The sequence below is a fragment of the Antrostomus carolinensis genome, unplaced genomic scaffold (assembly GCF_000700745.2).
Source record: "Antrostomus carolinensis isolate BGI_N321 unplaced genomic scaffold, ASM70074v2 scaffold25243, whole genome shotgun sequence".
Taxonomy (NCBI): Eukaryota; Metazoa; Chordata; class Aves; order Caprimulgiformes; family Caprimulgidae; genus Antrostomus; species Antrostomus carolinensis.
In genome coordinates this window covers 1-12888 of record NW_010307832.1, presented here as the reverse complement: position 1 = coordinate 12888, position 12888 = coordinate 1, and the positions used below count along the sequence as shown (strand labels likewise).

General features: G+C 40.9%; 1 protein-coding gene across 1 annotated transcript; it reads right to left on the bottom strand.

Moving 5' to 3' along the window:
• Positions 1-256: 256 nt before the first annotated feature.
• Positions 257-12601, bottom strand: PSMC6 (proteasome 26S subunit, ATPase 6). Its single transcript, XM_010165591.2, has 13 exons — positions 12528-12601; positions 12137-12176; positions 11689-11741; positions 8266-8333; positions 7671-7785; positions 6518-6605; positions 6297-6358; positions 6083-6206; positions 5655-5716; positions 4543-4663; positions 4372-4452; positions 2314-2385; positions 257-742 (listed from the first exon to the last, which is right to left on the bottom strand). Exons 4-13 carry the CDS (start codon positions 8286-8288, stop codon positions 624-626), a joined length of 867 nt encoding a protein of 288 aa, XP_010163893.2. The 5' UTR covers positions 8289-8333; positions 11689-11741; positions 12137-12176; positions 12528-12601; the 3' UTR covers positions 257-623.
• Between the last annotated feature and the right edge of the window lie 287 nt (positions 12602-12888).

Here is a 12888-nt window from a genome sequence, read left to right as displayed (position 1 = left end):
AAACATTAAAAAAAACCCCAAACTTGTTCACTTTTTGCAATAGCCAAATGCTAGCTCAGCTAAATCCTCTTCCCAGACTTCAGCAGCCAAGGAGTAAACACCACTTGTTCCTCCTGTGAGGGAAAGGTTGCCTCCATTCCCTACGTAAAGCACATGACTCCAATACAATCCCTACACCAGAGAAAAGGTGCTCTTCAAATTCTGAACACACATAATTCAACTCTCTTCAAGAGTTACAGACAAAGTACACCAGGAGAAGCAGATTTAAACAAGTTTTATTCATAAACTGTTTCGGGGAAGGAAATGTACTGATATAAAAAGTCAAGAAACAAACTGACTTTCTTAAAATCCGCTAACCCGTTCAGGCACATTTATAAATTCACACTACAACTGCTAAGAGAATACATCTCCATACATTTTACTTAACCTGGGCTGTAATGAATATTGTATTTCAGAATTGTACAGAAAACACACTTCTGTAGCCAACTTGCAACTAGCGTTACCAAATTACTAGCTACATGTTACACAAACACAATAATAAATCAAGAGCTACATTATTTCTCTCTTTTTATACATGAACCCAGTATGACGTGTGCAAGTCAATTACAAATTATATGGTTAATTTAAACAGGTTTGTAGTCGAGCTTGGACTCCAGCTTCTTAGAATCAGCCACTTTTCTAACAGCTTTCATGAAGTCTTCCTGAACCACAAAGTCATGATCGGCACGGATCGCAAACATACCTGTGAAGAATAATTTAACAGCAAGAATAAGTTGGTGCTCCTTGCAGCAATGGGACAGAGAAGATGGTACATAAATATTCACAGAATCACACAGAATGTTGGGGATTGGAAGGGACCTCGAAAGATCATCCAGTCCAATCCCCCTGCCAGAGCAGGAACCTAAATGAGATCACACAGGAAGGTGTCCAGGCGGGTCTTGAATGTCTCCAGAGAAGGAGACTCCACACCCTCCCTGGGCAGCCTGTCCCAGGGCTCTGGCACCCTCACTGTAAAGAAGTTTCTTCTCAAGTTTAAGCAGAACCTCCTGTGTTCCAGCTCACACCCATTGCCCCTTGTCCTACCACTGGGCATCACTGAGAAGAGCCTGGCTCCATCCTCCTGACATTCACCCTTAACATATTTATAAACATTAATGAGGTCTCCCCTCAGTCTCCTCTTCTCCAAGCTAAAGAGCCCCAGCTCCCTCAGCCTTTCCTCAGCAGGGAGATGCTCCACTCCCTTCATCATCATCGTGGCTCTGTGCTGGACTCTAATTATTCACTCAAATTATAAGTGAAAATGGATCCAAGTGACACTGTCTGCACGTAGACTTCTACACGCAGGTCTTGGATGTCAGCAAGAGGAGTAACCTTCAATGAGGTCACCTTTCTGAACTAGGTGATCCCTAAGAAATGTGTAACTTGTTTTAAACAAGTGTGTATTTACTGCGTCACTCAGCTTTCCTATGAAAGCAGAGCCCTGAAGCATACAAGGAATTTATAATGTGGAAAAGGCATAAAATAGTATTAACTCTCCAGTTATTGGGTACTAAGAGACTTGGATTCTCCACAAAAAGGAAAAAAAAGGGGACTGTTGCTGTTTCTGGAAGTATCTAATTCTTATAGGTAGTGTGACAGATGTCACAACACTCAGCCACTAAGTGCTTAGAGGCTGGTTTTTTCCTCCCATTGTGCTGAACCTGAACTACAGAGATCTTTTATACCACGCATGTCAGAGGACAGTGCCCAAATCCACATAAAACTGTGTGGATCCAGCTTGTGTCTGACAGGGGACATCAGCAGGGACAGTGGAACATCACGTGAACGCAGCGCTGCTGCTCCTAACTGACAGCAGATCTGCACGCATCAGCTGCACCGCGTGTACCCCGACAACAGGTCTGTAACCTGAGAGGGAGGATGTAAAGAATCGAGTTCTGCATGACTGTGTAGGTCATAAGGAAACTTGGAAGAAAGGAAAAGAGATTTTGTTCAAGGTGTTCCACCATTCTGCAAGGCAAAGCACCACGCTGCTGCTCATGTTTAACAGTCCAGACACGCGTGACACGCTGTGAAATATGCAACTGCTCTGGCATTTTGCTGCTGTCCAGGTGCCAACATTTCCATTGAGTAAATGCTACCCAGCCCTTAGGAAAGGGATACAAAAAAATGAGCATCAGTGAACAAGCTCTGTGTTCCAACAGAACATTTTTGACCTCCTGATTTTAATCTAAGGATAGAAATATTGGAGAATCAGCTCAACTGTTTAATATTAATCAAGTCTTAGCACATCAAAATGAAGAGTTAAGAAAATACCTGCTTCAGTACAGACATTTCTCAAGTCTGCTCCATTAAAGCCATCTGAAAGCTTCACAATTGCTTCATAATCTAGTCATAAAACACAAAATACCAATTAGAAATAAATTCACATTTCCCATTATGGATGCAAATGAAACACAGTTCCAGTTAACAAAGAAACACTTTTAACTTTTATTTCAGTGCAAACAGACAGCTGTCCACTAGACTGATAAATTAAGTGAAATCATCAGCTGTCTCAGCTCTTTCATTAAAACAGAAATGTATTGCAGCCAAAAGCTCATGTTACAGAATTAAATCCCAAACTTACTAACTTGAGGTTACAAGCATCAACTGAAATGCAAGAAAAGCTACATCAAGTCAATGTTCTAATCATAATTTATGTAAAAAACCGAAAACTTATCTCCAAGTGATCATAACTCAATTCCTCTCCACTTATAACAACTGCATCTACTAAAGTCATTTAATGTCCTGATATAGTAAGCCTGATATTTTATGCACACGTATTTACCAAAAGAGCAGATATAGTTATATTTTCTAGAATCAATTTCTAAAACACTGTCTGTTGAACCTCCAAGTTCTCATTTTTTGCAAGGCTGCTTATTAAAAAAATATGATCCACTTTCTGCAAAACTTTTCAAAACGTTTTAACTTCTGTATGAAATTCAAAACATTGGAACTGAAAGGTATCATCTTAAGAATCAAAAAAAACCCCACAGATTAAAAATTCTTCAGCTGTATTTTAATCCCATGTAGCACAATGTGCTATAAACAACTGTCCTCAGAATTAGAAAGTAAAAATTAAAAAAAATAAGCAAAGGACTAAGCAATGTGAACATTGCAAAGTGAAGTTTAGAGTCTTGAATAGACTCCAGTACTGGAGCTGGGGAAGGAACCTGGAACAGGTCATTATCTCAGGATTTTTATGCAATTCACACCTCACCTTGCCGGTAAGTGAGTCCTGCCTGGACTTCCTTTCAGGATCTCAAAGCTGAGCAACACATTCTTCCCACATCACATTCAGAAACTGAGCTGGTACCCATCTGACAGTTCACCTTGCTAAATGGTGGAATGATCCCACCCTACTTCCACTCCAGTGCCCAAAGACATGGAGAAAAAGGATGAAGTACTGTACCTCAGGTTCACAATTTGCTTTGGAGCTTCTTCTCCATCTTAAGACTACAGTGGTGTGTTGAAGCCAACACTGCTGCTAAGAAAGGCAATCCTCATCCCTCTCACCCTCCCCCAGCTCATTCCCCACTCCAGAGCCGCCCCCTCTATTGAGCTGCAGCTGTTTATGCAGCCAGATGGTGAAGGGGATCAGTTCCACCATCCAGCCGGTGCTGTATGAATAGCTGGTGTCAGCAAAGAGGCGGGGGCGGGCTGCACGGGCGGGGAACAAGCAGGCAGGGTCTGTGGGGCTTTACTGAAATCAAAGGCAGCCAACATCTTTTTAAAGGCAAATCACAATCACTGTTTTCTTGAGGAAAGCTCTGAAGTGTCTCTGTGAAACTAAGACTCTGGTCAGCTCAGAGTAACACACTCACTAAATGAACCTTCCCTAATTTACCTTCTCCCTCTTAGGCTCTGGAGAGAGCTCTCTACACCATGAACCAAGGACAAGCTTTGTTTCAAGACAACAAGGTTTTCATTATGCCATCTCCAAACTCCAAAGTCAGTCTCCCTACAGCTTTTAAAGATTGATTGTTTTCAGACTTCTGCAATAACAATTTTTCTCTCTTGGGGGGCTAATGAAAATGCTGTTTACTTGCACTGAGCTGTTCCTTTAGAAAGAGGAAACTACCTGATGAGAACCATGTTGATCATCCAGTTTATGTCTGTGCTCCAAGGGTTTATATTCAGTTTTCTTTTGCAAAGGAAGACTTGGCAACAACTCAATTCAGGATGCATTAAAAATAAACAGAATTCTGAGAGAGGGGAAGTTGTGTGGCTGGTGTAAGGGTAGGAATTGGAAGGGCAGAGTCAGCGTAACAACTCACCCTCCGCACATTTGTACAAACAGAAGTAGGAAGGATATCCAGGTAGTTTCCTACTTACCTATTTCACCATGTTTAGTGATAGGACCTGCATGAATCTTCAAAATGTCTAATCTGGCTTGTTCATTTGGTAGATCAATATCTAGAAGGAATTATAGCTTTAATAAAAAGAGAAAACCACAATTCACAGGGATCATATTCTCCTTTTGGCCACTGGGAAGTAGGAACTCACGGATTTTTCTATCCAGTCTTCCAGGTCGCAGGAGTGCAGGATCCAGAGTATCTGGTCTGTTAGTAGCCATGATCATTTTAACTCTGTGCAGAGTATCAAATCCATCCATCTGATTCAATAACTAATAGAAAACAGAATTTTGGTTTGAAACAATCCAAAACTTTCCTAGTGTGATCTGTTGTACTTAATTTTCTGTGGAAGTATTTTCATAAAGATGTAAAAGCAGTAAAGATAAATCAGAAAAAAAAAAATGCTACAAGCCACCTAATGAAAGGCCACAGCTCCCTGCATGTTCTATAAGCAGTAAAGGACAGACACTGAAAATGCTTTGCCCGGAATAAAAAACACAGAGCAAAGCAGAACTGAAACGTGAAAGACTTGGCTAAAAAAATAAAGCAATGAAAACAGTGCAAGTACTACAGGAGCCAACGGCTGGCTGACACATCTTGATTGTACTGCACTCAGTCCAGGACATTCAAATTAGACTTGGAGAAGACCCTCTAGAATACTAATACACACAAATGAAGACATTTCATTGCAGAGATTCAAAGTTCCTCGCTCTTTGATCACAGGGATTTCATTCTTTATGTAAGGCACGTACATTATTTTGAACCAGGCAAACTGTTTGCAAACATAAGCCAATAAAGTGTCTCATTAGCTTCAGAATTCTTAAGTGTCACCAGTGGTTTTAAAATTCTCTTCACACCACCCAGTTTACCAAAGTAATTAGTATAGAAATAAATAAATACAACTGCTTCTCCCTCCTAGTTTCCTAGTTTTGAAAATCAAACAGTTCTAGAATTTTATAGAGTAAATGTCTTTGGGACTAAAAGAGACAAGCTCTGCCTTCCCCTCTTAAAGGAGGAAGACTTCCAAACCTCTAGAGAAGATGCAGTAAGGAGCAGCAAAGTCAAGTCACGGTAAGAAGAGAAAATATCTCAATTTTAAAGATTCTTTCAATTAGTCTCCAAGTTGAATTATCCATTTGTGCAGCTGCCTTTTGTAAGGAACTTTTGGCTTAGGATTGTTAACTCAGAAAAAGTTCTACCAAGCCGGATCGTGGCGTAACAATTCCCATTTGTACAGTGCTCAGTCAGGGTTTAGACACTCACCTCCATCAGAGTCCTCTGAATTTCTCTATCAGCTGAGGTCCCTTCAGAAAAACGGCGACCACCTGCAGCACACCAAACTCCTAAGTTATAGTACTTTATTTTTACCTCCACATAATACTAAGTCTGAAGACAATCAGGTATCCTTTTTAAAGTGGGGGGAAGGTGGGTGGTATTAGAAGGTATTTAAAGAGTTTAATGCACACATTTAAAAATGCTTTTTCATATAGTCAAAAATATCCAAGCCAGATACAAACAGGAATAGTTCAAAACCAGCTGTAATAGCTCCAGGAGGAAGCTGAACCACTTGTCCTATTGTTTCTTCTGAACAAACATGCAGGCACACTCTTTTGAGAGGAGAGACTGTAGCTTTATAGCTAATTTCAGTATCAAAAGGAGACTCCAGCCATCCTCCAGGCCATCAGACTTACCAATAGCATCTATCTCATCCATGAAAATGATACATGGCTGATGATCTCTGGCATAATTGAACATCTCTCTGATCAGTCGAGCGCTTTCACCGATGTACTTGTCCACTATCGAACTCGACACCACCTTTTGAAAAGGCAAAAGACACGTGAACTAAGAGACTGGAGTGGAAACAGATTCAGCACGTCTGTGAGTGCAAGAATAAAACCACCCTACCTTTAGGAAGTTGCAATCAAGCTGGCTAGCAACAGCTCTTGCCAAAAGTGTTTTCCCTGTACCTGGACAGACAAGAGATTGAAGGTGTTTAACTAGTAACCCAGGATTGCATGCTAGGGACTTTAAAAACAATTAAAAAAAGAAGAAAAAGAAACAAACAATGTCACTGTCACAGTTTGTGAGTGACAACTCGGCATCCCTCACCCTTTCATGAGACTCACCAGGGGGGCCGTAAAGCAAGCAGCCTTTTGGAGGTATAATCCCCACACGCTGGAATAATTCTGGGTTTGTAAGTGGCAATTCTATTACCTGTGAAGAGACAGATAAACAATCAGAGATTGAGTTTTAAAATAAATCAGCAGTCAGTCACAGGAAGGTAATGGTTCACCTGCCAGCCCATCTGACAAATACCTGTGTTCTTTATCTGTGCAACGTATTTTGTGTGAGAAACATAAAGGTAAATAAGGAAATGTCAGATTGTTCTGTCAGATTGCTCAACAGATCAATCCACCAAATCCTGCCCTTGTTGCTCAGACTGCAGCTCTGCAATGGCTTTTTTCTCTTGATGCTCTTTGCTCAAACCATGTTTTGCTGTTGTCACAATACCACTACCCACAGCCATTCTATCAGTTGTGCAAAATTCAAGTTTTGTTTGTTGGTTATCAATCCTAACTACACCCTCCCACTTGACTTTATAGCACTCCCTTAGCCTAAAGGGTCTTGGATCCTTCAAATACTCTTCTTCAGGGGATTTCCTTTTTTTTAATCTAAATCCAGGCTTCTGTAACAATAGAATTATCAGAATGGTTTGGGTTGGAAGGGACCTGAAAGCTCATCCAGTTTCAACCCCCCTGCCAGCAGCAGGGACACCTTCCACTAGACCAGGTTGCTCAAAGCCTCATCCAACCTGGCCTTCAACACTTCCAGGGAGGAGCAGCCACAGCTTCTCTGGCCAACCTGGGACACTGTCTCACCACCCTCACACCAAACAATTTCTTCCTCACATCTCATCTCAACCTACTCTCATCCAGTAAATTCTAACCCAGTTTTCTCAGGCAGGCTCGCACAGCCTGCAGCACTGATGCCCAAACCACCAGGATGACTTCAGTATAAGCGCACCAGAACCCCGCAATCACACTGCTGTTTGCCACAGAGACAACTACAAAGCTAGAAAACACATAAACAACACTTAAGAAGTTACTTTTGAGTAGTCTGAGTTAATGAAACATGGAAAACACTCATCTGATAGGATCCTTTAACAGCCTGTCTCGTGATTGTTCAGGACAAACAACAAGAGGAGATTTTTTTTCACTGAAAAACTTCACTCAGAACACATCCCACAATTTGATAAACATTTCTGAGATCCTCGGATACCTCTCGCAGCTCTCTGATTTGTTCTGACAACCCTCCAATCTCAGAATATGAAACATCCCCTGGATCTTCATGAGACATATTATAAACCAGTGGATCCACTTCCCTTGGCAAATATCTGGAATGAAGAGTTAAGAGTAGACATTTGTCACTGTGCTGACACATCCATAAAGTTATTGTAGTAAATTTCAGAGCAAGTATGAAAATGATTTCTACTCCTCCCACCTTGATAACAAGATAGTGTATTGAAAAAATAAAAACCCAACCCAAAAAACCCCAAACCTAGCAAAACCTTTTTGAGTCTTCAACCAACCAACCAACCAACACCTTAAAAAACTGCTGAAAATGCTGATTGTAACTGATTTTTTTTGTAACTGATTTTTTTTAAAGAACACCAATTTCTTTTTTAAATTAGATATGAGACACATAAGTCTTCCCTCAAAGGAACTGTCCTTACTTAAGCACTGCTTTCTAGAAAACATTTACAAAATATTACAGAAGTGATTATTCAAACCTGTGTGTAACCTATTCAGATCATTATTCCCCCCCCCTTCCTTTATAGGATGAGCAGAAGAGCAGCTGTAGAGCAGAAACCTACCTCATAATAGTCAGAGTGGTCATATCCAGAGCAACTCTTGTCCCTGGCTTCAGCTTACTTTTGTCAAGCTAGTCACAAAGAAGATATTTCTATTAGAACCACGATCCAAAACCACGTTTGGTTTTAGCCAAGATGTTTACTGGAGCTTGCACTCTTGCTCAGTCACATGCAAGAAGAAAACAAGGCTGCTGAGCTACAGGCCAAGCAGCTTGTTTAGTAACCACTGTGTCCTCATTGCCACCATTCTTTGGGAATTCTTAAACTGGGAAAAAGCTGGCCCACTGTTTCATGGGAACAGGATCTTCAGGAGAAGCAATCCAGGAGCTGGCCTAGATCAATGAACCTGTTGGTTTTCATAACTGGACACCAGCAAAGCTCAACAAGACCACGGGAAGAATTCTTGTTAACGCTGAACTAGATCTTGAGCAGCAAGTCATTAACTTACATCTGCCACTTTTGAAAACAAATACTGTAATTATGATTATTTTTTTTTTTTAAACTGCTGTCAATCTGACTGGATTAGTGGGAGATCTAATCCTCCCCTCTCCTCGACACAAGACAGACCCAGATGTTTCAGAACAAGCAATCCTCCTTTAAGGACACAGGGAACAGCTTGCCAATTTGATTTCAAATTTGCCACCTTCTACTCAATGACTTTCTCATTTCTGGACTGACAGAAAAGGGGAATAGATGTTCCTAACCTACTGTCTCCAATAATTTGCACATTTTCTTCAGTCAGGTGTTCCAGTTGTTATTCTTTTGCTATCACTTACCTCAGATGCCCTACTCATCTGCCTCAGCAGTTTTTGTCTGCTTACTCCATTTATATGGGATTTTTTTAAAACCCATTAGCAGTCCTATTCCAGTACAACCTGCTAATTTCTGCTGGGACTAAAACTACTAACTTGTGTTTCTCACCTTGTTTTTAACAAACCTAGTCTATAGAAGAGCAGTGTCACCTCTCACACAACACAACCTTGAACAATGATCAGAGAAACTACCTTGCCACTTCAATTTCTTATCTTTTTTTAAAAAAGATAAGAAATATTTTATCTTTTTTATCTTTTTTTTAAATCTTTTGATCTTGTTTTTTAAAAACAAAACAAAAATCCCAGGAGGTACTCAATCCACATTGCAAGAATATAAAACCTGTTTATTCTGAGCTTTACCACCATGGCACCTGAATAACAAGGACTTCAAGTTGTAAGCACTGCCTGAAGCTTCCCATCACCCTCGTTGGGGGATTTGGAAGGTCCCCTGCCCACGTGGGCTCTTCAGTCTCTACTGCTGTTCAGGATCAAGCTGTCACTCCTCCCTTACTGGGGTTACTCCTAAAACCTCTTTCCAGCTGCCTAATGTTAAGAAAAAAAAGCTTGAAAGTCTGTCAGATTCAACACAGCCCAATAGATTTAAGTTATTCTGCAGCGAGAAGAAAACAAAGAGAAACTACTTGACCTTGAATTCTTTAGGAAATGCACTTTAGATAGGGAAGTAATTTTGTTTCAATTTAAACAGCGTCACTCTCCTTCCTCAGCAGCATGGTCACAAGGCCTTTGGTTAAAAACTAGGTCTTCTACTCTCTGAAACACTCCATGGGAAATGATTTGCCTTGATATTTTGACATTTTGAAAACAATAATGGAAATGTTTTTTTTTCTGGTATAAAATCGAGGATCTTTTAAGATTTGTGTTTTACTGAAGAATAAACCTGAAAATACGTGCTGCAATGCTGGGCTCATCCAAGCACAACCTCCTCCTTAGCATTTATCTCTGTTATCAACACAGAGCCTCGAGACCAGCTCATGTGCCTCTAAGTTCAAAATTCTGTAATAAACATAGAATCACAGACTGGTTTGGGTTGGAAGGGACCTTAAAGCTCATCCAGTCCCAACCCCCCTGCCAGCAGCAGGGACACCTTCCACTAGACCAGGTTGCTCAAAGCCTCATCCAACCTGGCCTTCAACACTTCCAGGGAGGAGCAGCCACAGCTTCTCTGGCCAACCTGGGACACTGGCTCACCACCTTCACACCAAAGTATTTCCTCCTCACATCTAATCTCCATCTCCCCTCTGCCAGTTTCAAGCCATCACCCCTTGTTTTGTCATTAACGGCCCTTATAAAACGTCCCTCCCCAGCTTTCTTGTAGGCCCTGCAGGTACTGGAAGGCCGCTATAAGATCTGTTTCTCTTCAGAAAGACAAAGAAAAGCCAATTCTAACATCAATACCACATCCCTGCTCCTTTTACTGAAGGAATTTCTGTTTTTCACAATTTCCATAACACAGGAGAAGATGCTACAATCACAATGTGGTAAAAGCCCAACTGCAGTTACCTGAGAGGAATTAGTTCCAGAGGCACCAAGAGCTCACAGCTGTTAAAAGATCTGACACTTATTTGTGCATTAAAATAACTATGCTGCTGCCTTCTGAGGATACGTGTTCCCTCCCTAGGGTCACTACTCTCTGTTCAGAGATATTCTCCACTCTCACATTTCATACATATTCTTCTTTGCCTCCATGTCTCAAAATCATGGATGAGTGTTAGAAAATTTAACTAGAGATTCACTTTTGCTCCCCCAGTGGCTCTGCAGTCACAGAACACGTTCACTAAGTACTGTGGTTCCTATTTAACAGTCAGCTTTGGTAAGGAACAGCCCAATCTATGGGTTTTAATTACTGTAAGTGGGTCACATTCAGTGCTCAATCAACTAACAAGCAATTTTTAAACCCTGGTGCACTACATCACTTATATTTTTGTATAAAAATAGAAAGCAAAGAGTACCTCCAGGGGTTCTTGCTGTCTATAGCAGAAGGTGGATTATGCTGTAAACAAGGTTTTGTATTAAAGTGTGTAACTTTTATAGAATTTGGTAAAAAAAGCTGTTGTCTCACAGATCAGAAGTGGCAAGGCTTTTTTCAAGATCATTAAAGACAAATAAAAATCCCTCCAAGTGTTTAGAACAGGGGCTTTGCCTACTAGAATTGGAGTGCACAAACATCAGAAAAAATACATAAAGATATATAGTTATAGAACATTAAATCTAAAGCTCAGCACTATGACAGTAAAGGTCACATGCTGTGTTCACAACATAACAAGGGAGACCTTACACAACTGATTAATCTTCATAGTGCTGATTAATTTTCAGAGAGTTCAAAATCAGGCAGAGAGATTGAGCTTGAACTCAATGAAAAGAATAAAACACAGGCAAGGTTCCAGGAATGTTTTGGACTGCTTCATCTTGACTAGAAAGTTACACTCCTACCAGCTACAAAGGGAGAGAGCAAGCAGATACCAGTACAGAATAGCCATATACACCTTAAAGATGAAAATAGTTAATTCTGCTAAGGACCCAGGTGATGAAAAGCAACGTTAATATTCAAGAGCAAAGCAAATTCTTTTCATGAATATTCACATAGATCAGTTACCTGACGACGACAGCCAACCACATATCTCGGTCCATTTGTAGCCTTCACAATGACTGGAGAGAAAAGAGCAAAGAAAAAAAAAAAATCAAATTTACTTGATTCACTGCCCTGATTTATGTTTCTGAACCACCCAGTATGTGGTATTTTTCATAGAATCATCATGGAATGGTTTGGGTTGGAAGGGACCTTAAAGCTCATCCAGTCCCAACCCCCCTGCCAGCAGCAGGGACACCTTCCACTAGACCAGGTTGCTCAAAGCCTCATCCAGCCTGGCCTTCAACACTTCCAGGGAGGAGCAGACACAACTTTCTTTGGCAACCTGTAGATTCTGCCAATACTCGGATCACCAATACTCTTAATTCTTTACTCCTCCAAATCTTTAGCCAGATTTTAACTACAAAAGCTTATTTTCAAGATTTCCAAGAATGTAACAGTCCAATACACTTACATTTCTCTTCTGTTAGCTGTTTGAGAACCTCACCGACAATCTGCAAAAGAATGAATACAGTATTAGCCTACAGATAAATTACCACTGCAAAACAACATTTAACGTGTGTTTCAGGACGTGGAAGATGACTCTCTGCTTTGAAATTCTTTCTCCTGCTTCACACTGCTTGCCAGCACTTTTATTTCTTTAACACAGCTCTGCCACCCAGGACAAACACAGAAAAACTCTCTAATCTATAAATTGGTGGGTCTGTTCCTGACAGCAAGATGTTTCTGTAGCTGTATTCTGCTCACTCTTTCTCTATATCAAAAATGGACTTAAATGCTACTTCCAGGTAAGTTCAATGTCAACCACTACCACAGGTTGCTCTGACCTCCTTGGTTTTACGTACCTGCCCAACACTCTGCAAGGCCTTGAGATCATTTTCTGACTTCTCATATTGTTTGGTGAGCTCTTTCAGCTGTTCCCTTACTAGAAAAGGAAAGAAACACAGGATAAGGGACATGGTTTAAGAGGTGGAATTAGTAGTGTTTGGTTTATGGTTGGACTCAATGATCCTAAAGGTCTTTTTCCACCCACTCTGATTATATTCTATGATTTTGCCAACGTTCAATCCAACAGTAACTCGGGATGAGACCCTTTACCAGCAGGTAGAGCTGGAGCGTGGATCTGCACAGCCCTGGCCACCCTCCTGCAAGCAGAGCGGAGCCCCTGCACACCCTCCACACTAATAACACCCTCTTGGTGGTGAG

Bases quoted from the DNA above. Each gene is read 5' to 3' on its own strand.
- PSMC6 (XM_010165591.2), bottom strand. From the start codon at position 8,288: ATGACCACTCTGACTATTATGAG. The intron at 4,453-4,542 runs GTGAGTTCCTAC...AATTCCTTCTAG, and splicing joins AAGACTGGATAGAAAAATCC to ATATTGATCTACCAAATGAA. The intron at 743-2,313 runs GTATTTTCTTAA...TATTCTTCACAG, and splicing joins AAATGTCTGTACTGAAGCAG to GTATGTTTGCGATCCGTGCC.